Source organism: Rhinopithecus roxellana, chromosome 15 (assembly GCF_007565055.1).
Source record: "Rhinopithecus roxellana isolate Shanxi Qingling chromosome 15, ASM756505v1, whole genome shotgun sequence".
Lineage (NCBI taxonomy): Eukaryota > Metazoa > Chordata > Mammalia > Primates > Cercopithecidae > Rhinopithecus > Rhinopithecus roxellana.
Window position 1 is genome coordinate 78,681,062 of NC_044563.1, and position 22,372 is coordinate 78,703,433.

Sequence of the window (22,372 nt, forward strand, 5' to 3'; positions counted from 1 at the left end):
AGAGCTCGCCGCCGGCGGGCCCCTTCCACCCAGTGTATCATAATGCCCAACGCTCTCCTCCTCCCCCTCTCTTAATCAGAAACGTGCTCGCGAGCCCCCCTCCCTCTGCGTGCATACATTAGGGTCTGCTTTGCATGCAGCGGCGGGCAGAGACCGGAGGAAGAAGGGGCGGGGGCGCTTTTGCCCGCCTCTTCCCTCCAGGCCCCGTTAGCCACCCAGCTTCAGCTTCGTTGTAACACCGCGTCGTTAGCGGAGCACGCCGTGGCCTCAGTGCCCGGGCTAGAGAAACACAACCCAACTCCCTGCAGAAGGGCACAAAAGCCAGACGAGTGCACAGTAGAGCGAGGAGGTGGCAGGAGACCTGCCACTCGTGTGTGCATTTTGGAGAGAGCTCCAGCATGAAAATGGGAGGGGCTCCTTTTTTATTTTTTAAAGTGCGTTCATTGAGGGCCTTTCTGTTTTGCATATAGTAAACTGGGCAGTGCTTCTGTTTTGCATGTAGTACAATAAGGGCTCTTTTATTCTAGAAGCGTTCAATTCGGGCTAACCCAGCTTGTATCCGTGCCCTGGGGCGGAGGAGAAGGCTCACTGCTCCCTGACCCAGCCGCCGCGTTATACTGGAAGCTGCTCTCCCTGGCGGTTCGATTCCCAGCGCGTCCCGGGAACGTGTGTAATCGGCCTCTCACCGCTCAAGGCTGCAGGCGGCCCGGCTCCCTCCGCCTCCATCTCCGCGTAGCCCTCGCCCCCTCCCCCTCTCTCCGGAACCCGCGCTCTGCTCCGGGCTCCCGGGCTTCCTTCCCCCCTCCTTTTCCCGAGCAATGCTTCTCCCGGAGGGCGGGGCATGCAGTTATCCAGGTTGCGGGGCGGGCGGGCGAGCAGGAGGGGGCGGCCCGGGCCTCGGGATGGAGTTGCAGCTCCCAGGCGTCAGAGGCAGAGGCCCGAGGCCGCTATACAGATTGCGGGGCTGGCGGGCGCGGCCCGGCGCTCTGCATAGCGGCCTGTAGAGTGCAGGCGGCCAGGCGGCGCCGAGCGGGTTAGGCAGGTTCCGGGGCCCCGTGCCCCCCCTCCACCTCCCCGCCCCCCTGTGTTGTCGCCTCTCCCTCTCGCTGCTTCACTTCACGGGGCGAACATGGCGCACAGCTGTCGGTGGCGCTTCCCCGCCCGACCCGGGACCACCGGGGGCGGCGGCGGCGGGGGGCGCCGGGGCCTAGGGGGCGCCCCGCGGCAACGCGTCCCGGCCCTGCTGCTTCCCCCCGGGCCCCCGGTCGGCGGTGGCGGCCCCGGGGCGCCCCCCTCCCCCCCGGCTGTGGCGGCCGCGGCGGCGGCGGCGGGAAGCAGCGGGGCTGGGGTTCCAGGGGGAGCGGCCGCCGCCTCAGCAGCCTCCTCGTCGTCCGCCTCGTCTTCGTCTTCGTCATCGTCCTCAGCCTCTTCAGGGCCGGCCCTGCTCCGGGTGGGCCCGGGCTTCGACGCGGCGCTGCAGGTCTCGGCCGCCATCGGCACCAACCTGCGCCGGTTCCGGGCCGTGTTTGGGGAGAGCGGCGGGGGAGGCGGCAGCGGAGAGGTAAGGGGGCGAGGAACCCCCAGGTCCGGGGTCTCGACCCTCTGCGGAGCCCCCTCCCCTCCCCCATCCGGGATTGAGGAGCATCCCAATTCTGGGACCATCTCGGGGTCCCTCACCCGGGGCGAATGGCTCTCCCATCTTGGGACCCCCATGCAGGGCTGCAGACCCCCAGGCGCCCCCACCCCGGGATTTGGGCCCATCTGGCTGAGGGCATTTGCCCCCCACTCTCCTCCCCCTGACCCTTCCCCAAATCCCTTGGCACAGACCCCCTCGCCGGGGTTTCCCATCCCGGGACTGAACCCCTCCTCCCTTTCACAGATTACCTCATCCGAGCAAGATTCCTCCCTCCCTCCCTCCTAGAGACCTGATCCCGCCACATCCCCGCCTCCCTCTCTGGGCAGATGTGTTACTCCTAGGGCAGTTTTCCTCTCGGGCATCTCTCGGGTGATGGCCTCATCCAGGGCCACGTTCTCCTAGCCCTTGGGGATCGATGTCCCTTCCAGCACCTTGCTTTCGAAAACCCGATGAACCCTCGCCCCATCCCCGGGCCCGGTCCCTCTACTGCCAGCCACTCCCCCTTCCTTCACCTCCATCCTCTACCCCCACCCCAAGCAGACAGATCCTCCCCCATTCCTCCCTACCCCACCGGGGAAAATCTCTCCTCTGCACCTTTCCTGGTCTCACCTCCTTTTCCTCTGAAGATAACGGTGATTCCTCATACAGCAGTCTCTTCCCCCCGCCCCCCCACCTCGTCTTACAGGGCTACAGTTTCTAGCCTATTGGTAGCCGGGAATTACTCTACCTTCACTCCACCCTTTCCCTCCTTTAGAATGAAGGATTAGTGGCATCTTGGAGGGGAAAATAGTCCACTGTCCCCTAGGCTTAGAGAAGAGCAGCTTTCCACCACTCCCCCTGGAGACGAGGCAGGCTTTCCCTCCAGCTCTGGGGAAGGGGGCCCCTGTGAGGGGAGGTGTTTGTGGGGGGACTGGGGCAGCATCCTCCCAGGGGAAGCAGCTGCTCTCCTACCCCACCCACTGTGCCTGAGAGCACGCAGTCTCCAACCCGAGCTCCCTCCCGCCCTTCTCGTCATTTCATTATTGATCCACCTTTTCCTAGGCCAATCCTGGGGCTTGGAAGGGGTGGGGGAAGCCAGGTTGGGGTGAGGAGAGTAGATAAGGGACAGTTATACTTTAGTGTGGTGGCGGTGGTTGCTTTGGGATGGGAGAAAGAGGAGGACTGTGAAGCAAAGTTATCCCTTAGAAAGGACTTGGGGTTCTCTCTGATTCTTATAAGGAGACCCAAGGTGGATGAAGGGTCAGAGCGTTGCCCCTTCCCCATTAGTACTGGGGCAATAACGGAGTTGCTTCTATAAACATTTTTCAGTCCCCTTTAGCAAAAAGGAAAGTTGCCCAGGGAAGGGAAGTTGAGTTCAGGTTCAGCCAGTGGCGTTGCGCATTTGTTTTCCATTGGATGCAGGAGGGGGGAGTTTGAATTGTAGAGGGGGGAGAATGGCATGGGGGATGCTAGGAGGAGGAAGAGCAGCTGCTAGGGGCTGAAGCGAAGGGGGGTAGGGGGTTGCTGCTCTGGAGTGCTCTTGATTGAAACAGAAAGGGAAAGATAACAACCAGCCGTTTCCTGCGTGCTCTGCCGTTGGTGCACACAAAATATCCTGGGCAAACCCCTTGTCCCCTATTGTGCCCCGCACCCCTTTAGATTTACAGAAAGATCCTGGGAAGAAGGGGAGGGAGGAGATCCCAAGGACCCCGGCCCCTCCTTTCGAGGAGCTGGCATTTTTTGGTTGTTAGTCTTCCTGCCTCCTTTTTTTTAATCGTTTCTAAGGCAGCCTGATCAGGAGACTGACAACAACCCGCCTTCTGACAGAGCAAGGAGGACATGATGGGGGCGTGTTCCTTGCTATGTAGCTAGCTGCAGCGTCCCCTTTCCCTGCCTCTCTCTGCGCTATCTCCACCTCCTTTTCCCAGCCTTCAGAAGGCAGCTGCAGTCAGCAGGGTTGTTTGAGACTATTTATTGGTTGCTGTAGATTATTATTTTTTTTTGAAAGGCCAATTCTGTATTTTTTAAGCTAACAACACAGATCCCATGTAGTTGGAGAACCAAAGGCCACATACTTGACAAAAAGACTGAACCGTTCAGGTTACTTGCATGGAGTTGGTGCTTAAATGTGAGTTGATTTTGCTTTTTTAAAAGATACAGCAGCAAAAAAAAAAAAAAAAAAAAAAAAAAAACTGACATTTCATTTATTTTCAAAATTGAGACTTGCCTGGTTATATGTAGCATTTTAGCGCCGTGTATATTTGAGTTTAATAAGAAAGTCTCTGTTAGGAGAAGTTAGTCCATTTTAAGGGGATCCTGAGAAGCATTTCTTCTTGTTCAGTATGCTTATTTATTTTGTACTGAAGGACCAAATGTTATCACATATTCAAAAGCAAAGTTTTATGCTGACAGCTTCCAATCATAGTTTTTCAAGAGACTGGTTAGAAAGAGAGCCACCTGGATTCAGGGACCTAATGTCTGGGCACCAGAATATTTTATCTGTTGGTCTTTGACAAATCACTTTTAAAGTTTTAATCAGGGGCTAAACGTTTCCTTACCTACTGGCATTATGAGATAATTGTAAACTAGTGTTTTATTTTGCTTAACACTAGTATATAGTGTCTAGTATATAGTGTAAAGCCTGTCAAGGAATTGCAGTTACTTCAAATTGGATCATATTTATAAGGGGTTTTTGTCTTTAAAACTTTTTCCTGAACAGTAGTTGCTGCTTCGTTATGAGAAGAGTAGTTGACTTCTTACATTAAACTTGAGTATTTTTTCTGACTTGGACTTGAATGAGCTGTGTTCCATGGGTAGGCTTTTTATGTGGTGTTTGAGGCAATCCAGTGTGAGTTGATGGTACGCATTGAGTAGCAGTAAACCTCTGACCTGGTAGTTTTCATTGTAGAAGCCAAGCATATATATATATATATTTTTTTTAACATAGCCTTACTAATCAATGATAAAGTTCCAAAAGGGAAGTTTAGGTTCACCCTGGGCTGACATAGAATTCTAAAGATTGCTTCTCAGAACTCACTCATGGCTCTATATCAAGTCTTATCTGGATTCATGAAGAAATGGTTATATGATCCAAAATGATTCTAACCTCTTTAAACTCTGGTTCGCCTTCAGTGAATAATGACTATAACTTGCCTCTAACAACACCTGTGTTAATACTTCTAAAACTAGGTAACAGAACTTCCAGATGACTTTGTTGTTTGAACTCCCTTAGCCATAGGAGACTTGTCCTTCACTGCTGCTGGTTCCTGACTTCCTTTGTATGACAATTAGGAAGTAGAATTGAGGTTCTGTTTTATTGAGCACTGTAAGAAATCAGAGGTCCATTTTTTTTCTTTCCCCTTCCCTCTGTAGTGTCAGTATCCCATTTTTCTAAGGATTGTCTCAGGTAATGTTCATGTTACTGTACTTTGCCATCTAAATAAACATAGTACAGCAGCACCCTTTCTGTTGACTAGAAGTTAGGCTGTTGTAATCATAAACCCCTGAAACAGTATATTTATCAGTAACTAGTCTTTGTTTATTAATGTCATAATCCGGTTACCTTCCCTACTACTTCACAAAATATTAAAAGCAAAATTTCCATCTTGATCATAACATAACAAACTTTAATTAGATACAAATTGAAACTGAGTTACAGCATTGGTGTGTATTTGTTTTCACTTGAAATTGCAGTTTAGTTCCTGTGGACTGAGACAGGCTTTTGGATTGGACCTGAAAAGATAGTACTCCTGCAACTGAAAGGTAGTAGGAGAGTGTTTGTGATTTTTTTTTTTTTTTGATGTTTACTGATCACATATGTACCAAGAGTGGGAGCTGCTCCTTCATTGCCTTCACAGCTAATCCTAAGATTGGCAGAAGGTAAATGAAGGAGGGAACACAAGTACAGTGGAGTGCACTAAGCCTCTGAGTAGAAGTCAGTGGATGTGGGCTCTCATCTCCGTTACTGAACAGTTACGAGACCCTGGGCAAATTCACTTTTAACCTTAAATTTCTGATCTGTAAAATGAAAAGTTTGGACTAAATAGCTCATGAATCTGTTCTGTGTCAGTATTATGATTCCTTTCTATTGTATTAAATTTTGGGTCAGATCAGAATTTCTTATTCTGAGTTCATTTCAAGAGTCAGAGTCAAGTGAGACAATTTGGTAATTTTTGTTTTTTTTTTGAGTCAGGGTCTCACTGTGTTGCCCAGGTGCGTCCTGAACTCCTGATCCTCCTGCCTCAGCCTCCTGAGTAGCTGGGATTCTGTTTGGTAATTTTTTTTTTTTTTTTTTTGAGACGGAGTCTCACTCTGTCGCCCAGGCTGGAGTGCAGTGGCGCGATCTCGGCTCACTGCAAGCTCCGCCCCATGGGTTCACGCCATTCTCCTGCCTCAGCCTCCGGAGTAGCTAGGACTACAGGCGCCCACCACCGCGCCCGGCTAATTTTTTGTATTTTTAGTAGAGACGGGGTTTCACTGTGTTAACCAGGATGGTCTCGATCTCCTGACCTTGTGATCCGCCCGCCTCGGCCTCCCAAAGTGCTGGGATTACAGGCGTGAGCCACCGCGCCCGGCTGGTAATTTTTAGTATCAGATCATACCTTTGCCCGTATAACTGGCATTATTATTAGGAGGAGAAATTTCAAGTTGGAAATTTTTCATTGTGTGGAAAAAACATAAGGACTTTGGTGAAGTTGACCAGTTTCATTTATAAGAAAAATGAGGATAAAGTTTTTACACATAGTTCTGAGAACCTACAGAATCCCAGGCATTATCTGGTGTTTAGAGGCCCTTTTGTTTGGCTAAATGTGTTTTCATTGTTGTGAATGCCAGACTATCCAAAAGAGAAGTTATTTTCAGTCTAGGTGGTGTATTCCTTTAGGTGTGTGAATTTTGAATGAAAAGAAAAATTCAATACATCAATGTATTTATAAACTGAAGTGATAGTACCTACTTCATAGGAAGTAGTTATTAATATATTCTGAAATGGTTTATACTGAGCATTAGAAATTCAGTCTTTAGAACTTTTCTTTCTCTGTGACTGAAAACCAGATGACATGTCCCCATCTTTTACTTCCATTTAATTATCTTAAGGCACATACTCCTGGAGGAAATCATCATTCACACAACAGTGATCTATCGTCTTATTGGAAGTTGAGAGAAACTATTCCCATCTTGACTTAATTCTCATTTCTTTGTTCACCTTGGAGCTATCCTTCCGGAGGGCAGCTGTGCAGACTCTATACCAATTGCCTCCCTTACCCTGTGGCTAGAGGGGGTGGCAACAGTGCTTTGCTAGCTCAGAGGCATAACAGACTGCAGTGCCTCTCTCTTTTGGAAACTCGCTGTGTTTTAATTGTAGGTCTCCTAATTAAGATCTCTTTGTGCCTGCCCACATTCCACTAGCGTTGGCACAGAACTTCAGCTTCCTTCTAGCACTTAACTGAAGGCCTTCAATCGGGCCTTTTGTGAATATCTTGTCTCTTTCCATTCTTCCTCTGCCAAGGTGGAGGGCCCAATGGCATAGACCTTTGAGAAGGGGGAAGCTTTGTGACTATCACTACTTTGGGAGGAATTTACTCAAGGATTGCTGGGATGGGACCTTCCTTTGTTTGCATATGTTATTTTCAGGGATTAAGAAAGGTTAAATTACTAATGAGTCTGGCATGACATACCTACATTTTAATCAGATTCTTAACCCTGTAGGCACTAGTAGGAAAGAGGATGCCACAGAGTTCACTGTTACAAAGTATTTCCTTGGATCTTATCTAGACTGGTTTATGAAGCTTGATGACTAAAATATTGTCATGGAGTAAATCTCAGACTTGTGATTTTTGTGGACTCCGAGGTTGTTGAAGACAAGACAATCAGATGAAATTATTGATTGCTTCTAGATTGTATCAGCTTTGAGACACAGACTGAATTAAAGTTAGCTTTGAGATCTGAATTAACTTTTGATTAGAAAGACTTTAGGAGGTTCTGGAAATTGTTGAGTTAATTAAGGATACCCTTGTAGGCTCCAGTATTTCCTGAGAAGTTCAAGAATTGTCTAGGCTTCTAGAGTATTTTCAGAATAAGATAAAATAGCTTTTCTGGAAAAAGTAGTTTGACTTTAGTTTCCAGGACCTTCGTATTCAAAATACAGTATGTTCTTTACTAGATCTACATGTGGCATGCTAGAGAAAATGCTACCTTTTATTAAGAAAAAGGAATCTTAAATCCTTTACCTGGACCCGGATGGCTTCATTGATCACATCAGTATGAGGTTACGCAGACAAAGGGCTATTTTTGTTGTTGTTGTTATTTCATTGGTTGTTGAAGAAGGCCTGGAAGAAGGAAGTACAGGATCTTTTATGGCATGCATTAAATAAAGCTGGAGGCCTGCACTCTTATACCTGAGTGGGTGGTTTTATGGCCTAATTCTCTGCTGGCATTTATGACAGTGTGGATGCTACTGGCCCTGTGGCTGAGGTAGATTATGCTGGGAATAGGGAGAAAAAAGGGGTCCTTTTGTTAGCCTTTTCATTTTCCCCCTCAATAAAGTCTCTGAGAAAGCCCCAAGGAAATACAGAGACACTTGGACTGAGGGAATGATTTCCCATAAAATGGTTCTTTATGTTTTTAAAATGATGAGCTGCTTTTCTTGACCTATCCAAAGAAATCCATACCACCACTGTTAAATATTTCAATGAGTTTTTTACCTTGTCAGGTTACACACCAGGGGAAGCCAACCATGAGACTGTAGCTGCTGCCAGACATTTGCTTCTGAAGACTTAAGACATTTGAAAGAAGAATTTTGTTATGTGATTTGTAATTGTTGTGGATGATATAAATCCTCTTGAAGGATTAGTCTAAAACTTCTAAGAGGCCAAGCTTGGTTTAACTTTCAGATGTTGAATTGAACGTATTGCCCTAATGAGTTTTAGTTTTAAGGAAACAACAAAGATATGAGTTAGTTGGCAGTTTTCTGTGCAGTGTATGAAAATTCCCCTTCCCTTGAAATGAGTAGTTGTTTTTCTATTTGACAAATAGACTGAAGGGATTTCCCCAGATATCTTACCTTTAATTATTGCTACAGCAGTACCCTGTGAGGTACCATTGGGTAGCATCTGTCCAGTGGCATCTATTTCAGGAGATGGAGTTTTTCCATATATAGTATTTTGTCCATTTTCTTGCATTTCTGGTTTTGTGTTTTGTTGGAATGTTTGGGTGTAGATGTTTTGATGTCTTTCAGCAACAAAAGCTATGAATCTTTCTAACATACTGTTTTAGAGAGATCCACTTGTATTATCTATGCTTTGCTGAAGCATCATTGTTTCATTCTCATTTTACAGCATCAATGTAATGGTAGCTTTCTGTCTTGAATTAGGAGAGTGATATTACTTGTGAGAAGTGTTTTTAGAGAAAAGTTTTTTCTTTAGGCTCTCCTTTATACTATCTCAGTTCTAAAAACTAGGGAGAAGTTAATTGTTATCTCTAATAAATATCCTACACCTAGAGAAATATTTACACCTGCCCATATTCAACCTCTGCCCATCCATGAGGATTGACCACTTTTTAGATCAAACACAAGCATTGTCCCTAGATTATTGCCTTGAATTATAAGCAGTAAAACCTTGTGGATAACATCTCTTTAAGCTTAGCTAATGAGGAAATCCTTTTGTAATCTCTTTGGCTAGGATTTTTTATTTGTGCATATTTAAATGCCTTTACCGAAGAAAGGGAGAATCTCATAATCTAATCTGTACTGGTGTGAGATAGTATAGCACAGTAATTAAGAGTCGTTAAGACCATGGGCTCTGGATTTAAACTGCCTGAGTTCAAATCTAAGCTCAGCCATCTTGAAAAAGTTTTTTTTTGTGTTTTGTTCAGTTTGTTTGCGACAGGGTATTGCTCTGTTGCCTAGGTTATAGTGTAATGGCACAGACATTTCATTTCAGCCTCAACCTCCAGGGCTCAAGCAATCCTCTTGTCTCAGCCTCCTAAGTAGCTGGGACTACAGGCATGCACCACCACACTCAGCTAATTGTTTTCTTTGTTGTAGAGATGGGGGTCTCACCATGTTGCCCGGGTTGGTCTTGAACTCCTGGCCTCAAGTGGTCCCCCCACCTCAGCCTCCCAAAGTGTTGGGATTACAAATGTGAAGCACTGCACCCAACCAGAAAAGTTTTTGGACCTCTCCATGCCTCCGTTTCTTCATTTGTAAGTCAGGGGTACTCATGCTTCATAGCCTTATTATGAGGCTTAAGCGCGATCATGCATGTAATGTAAGCACTTAGCACTTTGCCTGGCACATAGGAAGCCCTAATTATTAGAACCAAGAGATTGAAAGGAAAGCAGGGTTATAATCTTTTTTTTTCATCAAAATAACTGGTTTTTATTACATTGAGTTATACCTGTATATGTATGCATACGTACACCTGTTTGAGGGCTATAATCTTAGAATGTTCTTGATATTAGTTTGAGTGTCAAGTTCTTCTATAAGCTAGGTAGAACCAAACTGAAGGCCAGCCACCTATCTTGGTAACAACATTAGTGTCCAACTAAAACATATTAGAGATACGGCAAAAAAGAAGAAAGAGAACAAGATGGTAAATAGGCAGGTAAGATACCAAGGAACACAGTGCCTCCATGAGTTGCTCATTATCAGGCCAAGGCAGCTATAATGGGATTGCTACCTGTTGTCTCTATAACTAGTGTTCCTGATCTTTTTATGAGGAGAGCACTTGGTGGTTCCTTACAACAGCTCTGAGGCTCTTCAGGGTACTTAGGCTCCAGGTTCAGATCCATTAGTCTATACTTGGTGACATTTGTTCTTAAGTGTCAACTTGAGGAGAATGAGTGCTGCTCTACAGAGATCAATGCAAGTAACCGTTTAATTATAGAAGAAATGCTGAATTGTAGGTTGCAATTTCTGAGGGTTGGAACTTGAGCAGAATGGTCAAAAGCAGATTAGAGTTTAAGGGTAACTAGTTAAGAGTAGTGTGTTTAAGGAGGAAAAGTACAGTTTTGGGCCAGGCGCAGTGGCTCACGCCTGTAATCCCAGCACTTTGGGAGGCCAAGGCGGAAAGATTGCCTGAGGTCAGGAGTTTGAGACCAGCCTGGCTAACATGGTGAAACCCTGTCTCTACTAAAAATACAAAATTTAGCTGGGCGTTATGGCCAGCACCTGTACTCCCAGCTACTCGGGAGGCTGAGGCAGGAGAATCGCTTGAACCTGGGAGGTGGAGGTTGCAGTAAGCCAAGACTGTGCCACTGCACTCCAGCCTGGGCAACAGAGCAAGATTCCGTCTCCCAAAAAAAAAAAGAAGAAAAGTACAGTTTTGCCATACTCACTTTAAAAAAAGATTGCAGGCCGGGTGGGGTGGCTCAGTCCTGTAATCCCAACACTTTGGAAGGCCGAGGCAGGCAGATCACTTGAGGTCAGGAGTTTGAGACCAGCCTGGCCAACATGGTGAAACCCTGTCTCTACTTAAAATACAAAAATTAGCTAGGTGTGGTGGTGTGCGCACCTGCAATCCCAGCTACTTGGGAGGCTGAGGCACGAGAATCACTTTAACCCAGGAGGCAGAGGTTGCAGTGAGCCAAGATCACACCACTGCATTCCAGCCTGGAGGACAGAGTGAGACTCTGTCTCAAAAGAAAGAAAAGAAAAGATTTGCTAATGTACTCAATACACCATCAGAAACCATCAATACACCTCAGAAACTGAGGCACAGACAAGTTAAGTAATTTTCTTTAAGTTATATGGCTAGTAAGTGGCAGAACTAGAATTTAAATCTGAACCTACATCTGCTTGAAAGTTGATTCTTGCTCTCTACACTGTGTTATCTTTAAGTCCTTTCTCTTCCCACTCCCATCCAATCAATTTCTGAGTCTTGTCCATTATATTACTGTAGTGTTTCTTTCCTCTGTCCTTGCTGTTCTGTTCCTGCTGTTCTAGTTTAAATTTCCATTACTTTTGGATAGTTTATTGTGGTAATCTTCTCATTGGTCTTCCCACCTATCTTTTCACCCCGCACAGTGCTACACAATATAATGGTTTTCTTAAATACAGATCTGATTATGTCACTTTATTCCTAAAATCCTTTGGCTTCTCACTGAATATAAAATTTAAGATTCTCAGCCCTGTATGATCTTGCTAGCCTGTATTTCTAAATTTTGAACCGTGTCTCCTGAATGTACATTGTTACTGCTTCAACCACATTGGACTACTGAACTATTAGGTATTCTCCACAGTCTTTGTTTATCTGCCTTTGTACCTTTGCTAAAGCCTCTCCTTTGCCTTAAAGTCTTTCCCATTTTGACCTGTCTTGGGCGTTTTCACAGACTGTACTGCTATTTGAAACTCAACTTCTTTCTTGTTTTCTTTTTGTGTTTTGTACATTACCCTTAAAGAATTTAACCCAGTATACCTTATGTTGTGATACTTTTGAAATGTGTCTTTGTCCCATTAGATAGTGACTCCCTTAAGACATGGGCCATTTTTAAGTCATCATTTATGTTTTATGTTTTTTATAATGGTGACTTTTTATATAGTATTTGTTGAATTGAAAATCTGATCTACATATAACTTTTAGGAATACTTTGCTAGGACACATTACATAAACTAGGAGAACTTAAGACTACGAACAGAATATTTGGACTAATCATTAAGAAATACTAATTTAAGTATGGCAAAGGAAACCATAGTAGCCATGATGGGACATTTTTGTAAAGGTACTGATTGGGTTTTGAAAGCGATGTTAAGGTATCCTGATGGAAGGGCGTTATCTTTTATGTAGATAATACTTAGCACTGATCATCCCCTTACTTGAGTGTTGTTTCCATTTCTAGGTTCCTCAACTTAAAAGGGATGAGGAGACCTTGGAGACGGTTCTGAGGAGACTCAAAAGATGATTATATGATTGGAAGTCAGTCCTATGAGGAAAGGTTGAGAGAATGAAAGGTTAAGAGGCAACTTAATAACTCTTCAAAAAACATGAATGGATCCATTATTAGGAATGGTAACCAGCGGTTTCCCAGCTCCACTGACAGCAGAATAAGAGAAAATAGGTTTAAACTGAAATAAGGGGTAGTTGTGTAAAGAACTTGTTGGTAATGATGGTTGTCATTATAGTCATGATAAAAAGGTTGCCAAAATAATTTTATTATCTTCTCTGGAAGTATATTTTAAAAGTACAGTCCTGCCCATATATGTATAAAATGACCTCTCAAGCTACCTTTTCCTTCTGTGAATCAGTAAATAAATTCTTATTCAGCTCCTCGAAGCAATAATTACTTTTCAGTAGGAAGCTTCCAGAGAAATTTCTTTATGAAGTAATGGTTTTTGTAGTGGCTTTATAGGAGAATAAAAATTTTGTAAGTGGAGCTAAGAGAGAAATCTTAAACATCAAGAGAAACCAAGGAAAATAGTAGGTGTGGTATCAGTATAGGAAGCAAATAAGTATTTGTAGCTTTTATGTTCATTTTCAGTTGTCATTTAAAGAGGTATGGTTCAGAATAGCTCTTGTTAAGGCTGTCACTACTTGTGGATACATTATAACAAATGCTTATAAATCATTTCCAAACTAATATAAGTTTGCTTCATGTTAGTATTATAAAAGCCTCTGACCCTTGGCTTTTGAGGCTATGTAGAGGGCTTGCATCACTCAGAATGAAACCTTTTTAGATATGTTGGGTTGCAGAAAGCATTTCCTGTACAGTCAGAATGAAAACTTGAATTGGGATTATTCATGTAGATTACCAAAAGTCTAGGCAGAGCTGATATTACCACCAGCCAGTTTTCCTACTAACTCTTAACTCCAAAACCTTCATTGGGTTATTGAAGCTTTAGGACTTTTGAATTTCCTACTGGAATTGTGTATGAATTCCTTCTTTCAAGTGAACTGATACTAGATTTAAGATTAGTTGTATATCTTAAGTATTTTTTAAGTTGCATATAATAAATGGTCTCTACTTTTAACCAGTCTCATAAAATGCCTGTAGTTCATAGGTGAAGCTGGATTGTTGCAGGAATTCTGCAATTGTTGGCAAAGTGAAGGGCAGTTTGACTCCTTAATTATAAAGTTGGATGTCATTTGAGAAACTCTGGGAATTGGAAGTAGAACAAATTCATACTTTCCCTATAACTTTTAATTGCTTGTCATACATTCAGTAAACAAGAGATATAAAATTCAAAAAACTGCTTGTATAAATTCAGAAAATGGGATTATAAAAGCAAAGACGATTTCTCTTATGATTCTTTGTTCTACTTGAGAGATTCAAGTGTTGGAGTAATAAAAAATACCAGGGACTTTCTTTTTTTTAGTAGGTTAATGCCACCTAATGTGGGCTTCTCAGAATGTGATGGCAAACTTCCAAATATGATGTGGTAGCCAGAAGAGACCAACTGGTTTTACAAAATATTAAGAACACAAAATTTCCCAACTCATATATTTGAATATTCCTAAAAAATAATAAGTCAAAATTGTGTTGGTGGGCTGGGCACAGTGGCTCACAAATGTAATACCAGCACTGTGGGAGGCTGAGGTGGGAGGATTGCTTAAGGCCAAGAGTTCAAGACTAGCCTGGGCAACTTGATGAGACCTGATCTCTACAAAATAAAAATTTAAAATTTAAAAAATTAAAAAAAAAACAAAAACAGCCACGCATGGTGGCCTGCGCCTTATAGTCCCAGCTACTCGGGAAGCTATGATGGGAGGATTGCTTGAGCCCAACGGGTTGAGGCTGCAGTGAGCCATGATCATGACACTGCACTCCAGCCTGGGCAATAGAGTGAGACTCCGTCTCAAAAAAAAAAAAAAAACAAGAAAAAAATTGTATTGGCCGACTTGGAGGCTTCGGTGTTATTTTGCCAAGAAGAATGTTCATTTTTGTCATCTAATTTTACACTGCTCCTTCAGCAAACTGACTTTATGGAGAGATAACCCTGTTTACCTTTAGAAGGAAGTAAGTTGTGGATTCCTCAGTGTTACTCTCGTTACTGTTGGTCATTCAACAGCCCATCTTCCCAGAAGGAAAGATGTAACATGACTTTTGCACCAGGATAAGAACAACAAACGGAAGAAAAAAACTGAGTTTTATAGTAGAAGTTTGTAGTTGAATGAGAATGTAGCTCAAAATGAAGTTAACCACTTAAACTTGTCATATGGGGGACCAAAATTTCTTATAATAAAAAGAACCATATCTGAAAATAAAGTTGGTGTTTGTTTAATTTTTCTAGCCTATTCAAATCAATCTGGTCATTTATGGTACTTTCCTATTAGAGAAAAATAAACCCTGTGATTGTGATGCTTAACTTAATTTTCTACAGTGAATCAGTTAAGTGGGCTTATTTTTTCTGCTTTAGCAAGTATATACATCAGTTCAGACTTGGAACCTGAGGAGTCTGGGAATACACCTTTTTTGAGTTTTTTTTAATAAAGATTCTGCAGAATAATTTGGGGCATTGCCAGGAATCAGAATAGTTTACTATCTGAAGTAGTGCATTCATTTTGCTGTTTTTTTTTTTTTTTTTTTTTTTTTAAGACAAATAAGCTACTTTATGACTACCTCTTCTTCTGAAGCAGGATGGGTGGAGTTCACCTGTTTCATTTGCTTTGCTGTTTTCAGCATCTTTGCTGCTTGTTCTTGTTGACATGGAGTGGGGATGATGGGTAGTACCTATTTCTCTAGTTACAAAGTGAGTAGCATTTGTGTTTCTTAGGTGACAGTTGCTAGGTAGAATTGAATTAAATATTTGAAAACTGGACTTCATTCTTGTGTGGGTGAAATTTTTACCTTCTGTTGTTATTGAAGAACAGAGAATCATTGTCTTGGCGCTCTTTAATCCTAAGTGACCTTTTTGTGTTAACATTTCTCAATAGCAGGCAGAGATCATATTTAAACAGTTTAAATCTCTTCCTATCTGTTATGCATTCAAATAATCATTGTTCTCTTGATGCACCAATAACCAGAGAGAATCTGCCCTTGTTCCTACCCCTGACAATCTGTTCATAAGAGAATATGATGTCAGTTCATTAACAGCATACATTTCTTGACTGGTGGAATTTCATTAACCATTTTGGCTTAAGAAGTTTGCCCCTTGGTGTCTGCGTATTTGACTATGCTTGGGTATATTATACTTTTCTTACTGATTGAGCAGCATTATTTTTATATTCTGCTTTTGGAAATTATTTACAAGTATCACTGCATTTGTTTTCTACTGCAAATAATGAAAAAGTACCTGCAAAGAGGCACATCTTCCTAAAAATGGCCATCATAAATATTGCATTACAAAGTAAGAAATAAAAATTGAAAAATCTAATTCATCTTTCAAAGAACATCTTTTGTATTCTAGGCGGATGGCCAGCTATTGGGGCTCTACTACTGGAGATGTCCCTTCCCTCATGGCACTTGCTATCTAATTCGTTTTTTTTTTTTTTTTTTTTTTTTGAGACGGAGTCTTGCTCTGTCGCCCGGGCTGGAGTGCAGTGGCCGGATCTCAGCTCACTGCAAGCTCCGCCTCCCGGGTTCACGCCATTCTCCTGCCTCAGCCTCCGGAGTAGCTGGGACTACAGGCGCCCGCCACCTCGCCCAGCTAGGTTTTTGTATTTTTAGTAGAGACGAGGTTTCACCGTGTTAGCCAGGATGGTCTCGATCTCCTGACCTCGTGATCCGCCCATCTCGGCCTCCCAAAGTGCTGGGATTACAGGCTTGAGCCACCGCGCCCGGCCTTTTTTTTTTTTTTTTTTAAGAGACAGGTTTTTGCTCTTTCACTCAGGCTGGAATGCAGTGGCACAAACACAGCTCACTGCAGCCTCAAACTCCTGGGCTCAAGGGATCCTCCTTCCTCAGCCTCCTGAGTAGCTAGGATCATAGGCTCACAACACCATGCCTGACTCATTTTTAATTTTCTTTTCTTTTCTTTTCTTTTTTGAGACAAAGTCTTGCCCTGTCACCCAGGCTGGAGTGCAGTGGCGCAAGTTCAGCTCACTGCAACCTCCACCTCCTGGGCTCAAGTGATTCTCTTGCCTAAGCCTCCTGAGTAGCCAGGACTACAGACGTGTGCCACCGCACCTGGCTAATTTTTTGTGTTTTTAGTAGAGACAGGGTTTCACCACGTTAGCCAGGCTTGTTCTCAAACTCCTGACCTCAGGTGATCCACCCACCTTGGCCTCCCAAAGTGATTTTTTTTTTTTGTAGAAATGGGGGTCTCACCATCTTGTGTAGCTGGTCTCAAACTCCCAGGCTCAAGTAGTCATCCTGCCTTGACCTCTCAAAGTGCTGGGATTATTATTACCATGCCTAGCCTCTCATTCTTTTAATGAGCTCACCTTAAAATATAGCAGGAATATAAGTATTCACATTTTTATTTTAATACTTTGCAAGATACTTTGGAAATTGATAATATGAAGGTTGAAGCTCTCAGAACTAATGTTAACAGAATTGTCATTGGAAGCAATTCAGCTATTCTTCATTTACGGATTTAGTGGTTCTTGAGTCAGTTGTCCTATACCAAGAATGTAATATGTGAATCAGGAGGGTTTTTTTTTTGTTTGTTTGCTTTTTGTTTTTTTAAGAGATGAAGTCTCACTATGTTACCTGCGCTGGAGGGCAGTGGCTGTTCACAGGCATAATCATCATGTATTAAAGCCTTGAACTCCTGGGCTTAAGAGATTCTTACTTCTTCAGCCTCCCAAGTAGCTGAGACTACAGGTGCACACAACTATGTCTGGCTCTAAATCAGGAGATTTTAAATGTTCTCAAAGTATGTAATAGCTTTTTCAGCCAGTCGTGGTGGCTCATGCCTGTAATGCCAACACTTTGGGAGGCCGAAGAGGAAGGACTGCATGAGCTCAGGAGTTCAAGACAGTCTGAACAACATAGACCCCTTCTCTATAAGAGAATAAGAATAACCAGGCATTGTGGTGAGCACTGTAGTCCCAGCTCCTCTGGAGGCTGAGATGGAAGGATCACTTAAGCCCAGGAATTGGAGGCTGCAGTGAGGTATGATCATACCACTGCACTCCAGCCTGGGCGACAGAATAAGATGCTGTCTCAAAAAACAAAACAACTTTTTTCCCTCCTGTTAAAATGGAATTTAAATGTGACTACATACTCTGCTACCTTCTACAATCAAAGAAGTGCCGCCTTCTTTTTTTTTTTCTTTTTTTTTGAGATGGAATCTCACTCTGTCGCCCAGGCTGGAGTCCAATGGTGCCATCTTAGCTCACTGCAACCTCTGCCTCCTGGGTTCAAGCGATTCTTCTGCCTCAGCCTCCTGAATAGCTGGGATTGCAGGCGCACGCCACCACGCCCTGCTAATTTTTGTATTTTTAGTAGAGACAGGATTTCCCCATATTGGCCAGGCTGGTCTCGAACTCCTGACCTCGTAATCTGCCCACCTCGGCCTCCCAAAGTGCTGGGATTACAGGTGTGAGCCATCGTGCCTGGCTGAAGTGCCCCCTTCTATCTAAGGCCAACCTCTCCATTTGAGCTCTGCGTTCCATCCTCTCTCATCTAGTCAGGGTTATACTAGATGAGGCAATACTATACATAGGCAATTTCTCTCTCACAACTAGATTGGTCCCATCACCATATAAAACTATCTGCTTTAATATAATCCTTCTTTAAAAAAACGCTGGAACCCAGTCCACCTCTAGCTACTACCTGATTCTTTTCTCCCTTTTCACAACAAAACTCCTTGAATGTGCTGTGTGTAATTGCTGTTTCTACTTTCTCATCTTTCATTCTCTCCCCCACTACTCCAGTTGGGCTTTTATCCCCATGATGCCTCTGAAGTAGCTCTTACCAAGGTCCTCAAGGAGCTCTGTTTTACCAGATTGAATGGATAATTCTCAGTCCTCATCTTGTTAAACCCTTTGGCAGCATTTGAACCAGCTGACCACTCCCTTCTTGGATTTTTTTTTTTTTTTTTTTTAACATTGTACTCACCTGTTTTTCTTCTTAACTCATTGGCTGTTAATTTTCAGTATTCTGTATGGCTCCCTCCTCTGCTTAACTCTTCCTGAATGTCTGAGATTCCCAGGAGTCTACTTTTCACTGCCTTCTCTGTCTACACACTCTTCCTAGGTCATCTCATCCAGGCCTCATCTATACGCTGAGAACTAAGAAACCTTTTTCTCTAACACTAATGACATCTCAGAGTTCCAGGCTTGTATAGCCTGCTGCCTATTTGATATTTCCATTTGGCTGATATTTACTGTGTGTTTATTGTGGGCCAGGCTATATTCTGAGCACTTCACATGAATTATCTCACCTAACTTTCATGACCATTGTCTGAAATGTCACTACTATTCCCATTTCATAGGCAAGGAAACACATATACATTGAAGCACTTGGATGCCTAATAGGTATCTCATACTTACCATATCTAAAAAGTCTTGACTTTCTCCCTCAAACCTTTTCCATTCCCAGTCTCTTCGTTTCTTAATTATTCCACCAAAAATCCAGTTGCTCAGGCCTAAGATGTAAGAGTTATCATCAATTTCTCTGTTTTATTCACATCCCACATCTATCCCATCAGCAAAATCTGTCTGCATTACATCCAAAATCAGCCCTAAATTCAACTACCTCTCAACAACTTCGCTACCAAAACCTGAGAGTCTCCCATTATAGTCTCTTGGTTGGACTTGCTTGTGTTATTGCCTCACTAAAGTTTGTTCCTCACATAGCAACAGTAAACTGCGGTATCAAATCCTATTCCTTCACTTTAAACCCCTCTGTGTCTCCCCACACTGCTAGGGTAAATCCAGATTCCTTACTATGGCCAACAAGGCCACACGTAATTTGGCCTCTGGTCAAGCCTACTTCTCGAGCACTGTCTCTTCTCATTTTCATCCATTCTGCTGTGCAGCCACACTCGCCTTTTTCTGTCAGGCATGCTGTGCCTGTTGCTGTCTTGGGGCCTTTGCACTTGCTCTCAGGCTAGAACACTACTCCACCAAGGTCTTTATATGTCTGACTTTTTCTCATTTAGGTCTCACCAGGTTTGGCAAGTTTTTTTCTGCAAAGGGCCAGATGGCCTCTGTTGAAACTACTCAACTCTTGTTGTTGTAGTGCAAAAGCAACCATAGGCAATACAGATGCTCCCCAACTTACGATGGGGCTACATCCTGAAAAACCCATAAATCAAAATTGTCATAAGTCAAAGATACATTTAATACACTTATAAGCTCATCGTAAAGTCAAAAATTGTAAGTCAAACCATTGTAAGTCAGGGACCGTCTGTCCATCAACAATTGAACCTGGCCATGTTCCAATACAATTTTATTTATGAACACTGAAATTTGAATTTCATATAGCTTTCATATACACAAAATATTCTTTTGACTTTAAAAAAATGACTAAAAGTTTTTTAAAATTTTAATTTGCAGAACAAACAATAGGCGGTTGGCCACATTTAGCCTGTGGCTCATGGATTTCTAGTCTTTGGTAAACCATTACCTTAGAGAAGCCTTTCCTGACCACCCTAGTGAACATAACCCCACAGCTAACCCCTCCCCACCCCCTACTCCTGTCAATTCTTATTGTCCTAATGTCTTTTTTCTTCTTAGAGATGGGGTTTCACCCTGTCACCCAGGTTAGAGTGCAGTGGCTCAGTCAGTTCACTGCAGCCTCAAACTCTTGGGCTCACGTGAACCTCCTGCCTCAGCCTACCTGGTAGCTAGGATTACAGGCGAGAGCCACCATGCCCAGCCCCTAGTGTCTTTTATTTATTTGTTATATGTTTTATTTTCTGTCTGTCCATTAGATTGTAGCTTCATGGGGCAGGAATTTTGTTCTTTACATGTATCTTGAGAGTCAAACAGTACCTGGCAATACTCAGTAAATACTTATTGAATGATTGAATGACAGTCATATTTGAATTATGCCTGTAGCCTGCTATCTGGTCCCCCTTTTTTTAAGTCTTTCTTACTCTAGTTCATTATATATACCATTTCCAGAATAAACTTTACAGTTAATGCCTTCTCTACATTTCAGAACCAGTGGTAGCAGTTTGTGTTCATTGCATTCACTTTGACCATACCATACTAGAATTAACAAGGTTCTGATATTTCATTTGTCTTATATCTTGGCCCTACTGTGGCTACCCCTTTTGAGCCTAATCAGTTTTTACCAATCCTCCAATCCTTGCATCTGATTTTCTTCCCACCTCTCCATCCCTTATTATTATTTTTTCTTTTTTTTTGAGACAGGGTCTCGCTCTGTTATCCAGGCTGGAGTTCAGTGGTGCAGTCATGGCTCACTGCAACCTTGACCTCCTGGGCTCTGGTGATCCTCCCATCTCAGCCTTCCGAGTAGTTGAGACTATAGGCACAAGCCACCATACCCAGCTAATTTTTGTATTTTTTGTAGAGATGGGGTTTCACATTGTTGCCCAGGCTGGTCTTGAACTGCTGGCTCAAGCAGGGTGCCTGCCTCAGCCTCCCGAAGTGCTGGGATTATAGGCATGAGCCAGTGTGCCCAGCCCTGGCTACATTTTTAATACATTTTTAATTATTTTGTAGATATGTCATCTCCCTGTGTTGCCAGGCTGATCTCAAACTCCTGGAATATCCCACTGCCTCAAGCTCCCAAAGTGCTAGGATTATAGATGTGAGCCAGTGCACCTGGCCTCTCCCTATTACTGTTAATCAGCCATTGCTCATTACCTTCATGATCTATTTCCTTCAGAGCTGCATTCTTTAAAACTTTTAGAGCCATGCATGGTGGCTAATGCCTGTAATCCTAGCACTTTGGGAGGATTGCTTGAGCTCAGGAGTTTCAGACCACCCTGCGCAACATAGTGAGACCTCGTCTCTACTAAAAATTAAAAAAAATGAACCTTTTTTTTTGAGACAGAGTCTTGCACTGTCCCCTGGGCTGGAGTACAATGACGTGACCTCGGTTCACTGCAATCTCCGCCTCCCGGGCTTAAGCGATTCTCTTGCCTCAGCCTCCCAAGTAGCTGGGATTACAAGCACCCGCCACCATGCTCAGTTAATTTTTTGTGTTTTTAGTAGAGACGGGGTTTCACTATGTTGGCCAGGCTGGTCTCAATCTCCTGACCTCACGATCCGCCCGCCTTGGCCTCCCAGAGTGCTGGGATTACAGATATGAGCCACCGTGCCTGGCATGCCTGTATGTTTCTAAGTATATAGGTATTCCTCAGAGCTCTGCCATCTACCCTCCTTTTCTCTCAGTACTATATTCTTTCCCTGGGTGATTGAATTCATACACAGTTTCAGCATTCATATGTTCATTAGTCAGATGTGTCTTCTTCAGATCATTATACCCTTTAGACAACGTGGATAAACATTTCAAATTCAGACGTCTAAAATGATCTCTCTTCCCGCTCCTTTAAACCTGTCTCCTTTCTGTGTTCCCACTCTTGGTAAATACCACCATAAACCTAATCAACCTAAGCCAGACATCCACAAGTGTTTTATTGATTCTTTGCACTCCCTTAAACCTTTATATCAAAGTCTTGTCCATTTTGCTTCCTATTGTCTATAGGATCTGTCCTTTTCCCCTCAATCCCTGTGGCCACTACCGTCATTTTATGACTGTTCTTCCTGCCTCTACTTCTCCACTGCTGTCATAGCTTTTGGCAGCACAAATCCAAATTTAATCATGCTTCTCTCCTACCTGAGTCACTAATAGGCTATAGCCTTCAGGATGAGGTCTACACTTCCTCAAAGATAAACTTCAAACTCATGAAAGCATATAAGACCTTTCATGATACACCTCCTGCCTTTTTTTTTTTTTTTT

At 43.3% G+C, this 22,372-nt stretch overlaps 1 protein-coding gene across 1 annotated transcript in view; it reads left to right on the forward strand.

The window, feature by feature from the left end:
- Window positions 1–1,086: 1,086 nt before the first annotated feature.
- KMT2A (lysine methyltransferase 2A) overlaps window positions 1,087–22,372 on the forward strand; it is a 95,395-nt gene continuing 74,109 nt past the window's right edge. Inside the window, 1 exon segment of the mRNA XM_030918671.1 lies at window positions 1,087–1,561. Within this exon segment, the coding sequence (XP_030774531.1) occupies window positions 1,130–1,561 (432 nt within the window). The 5' untranslated portion in view covers window positions 1,087–1,129.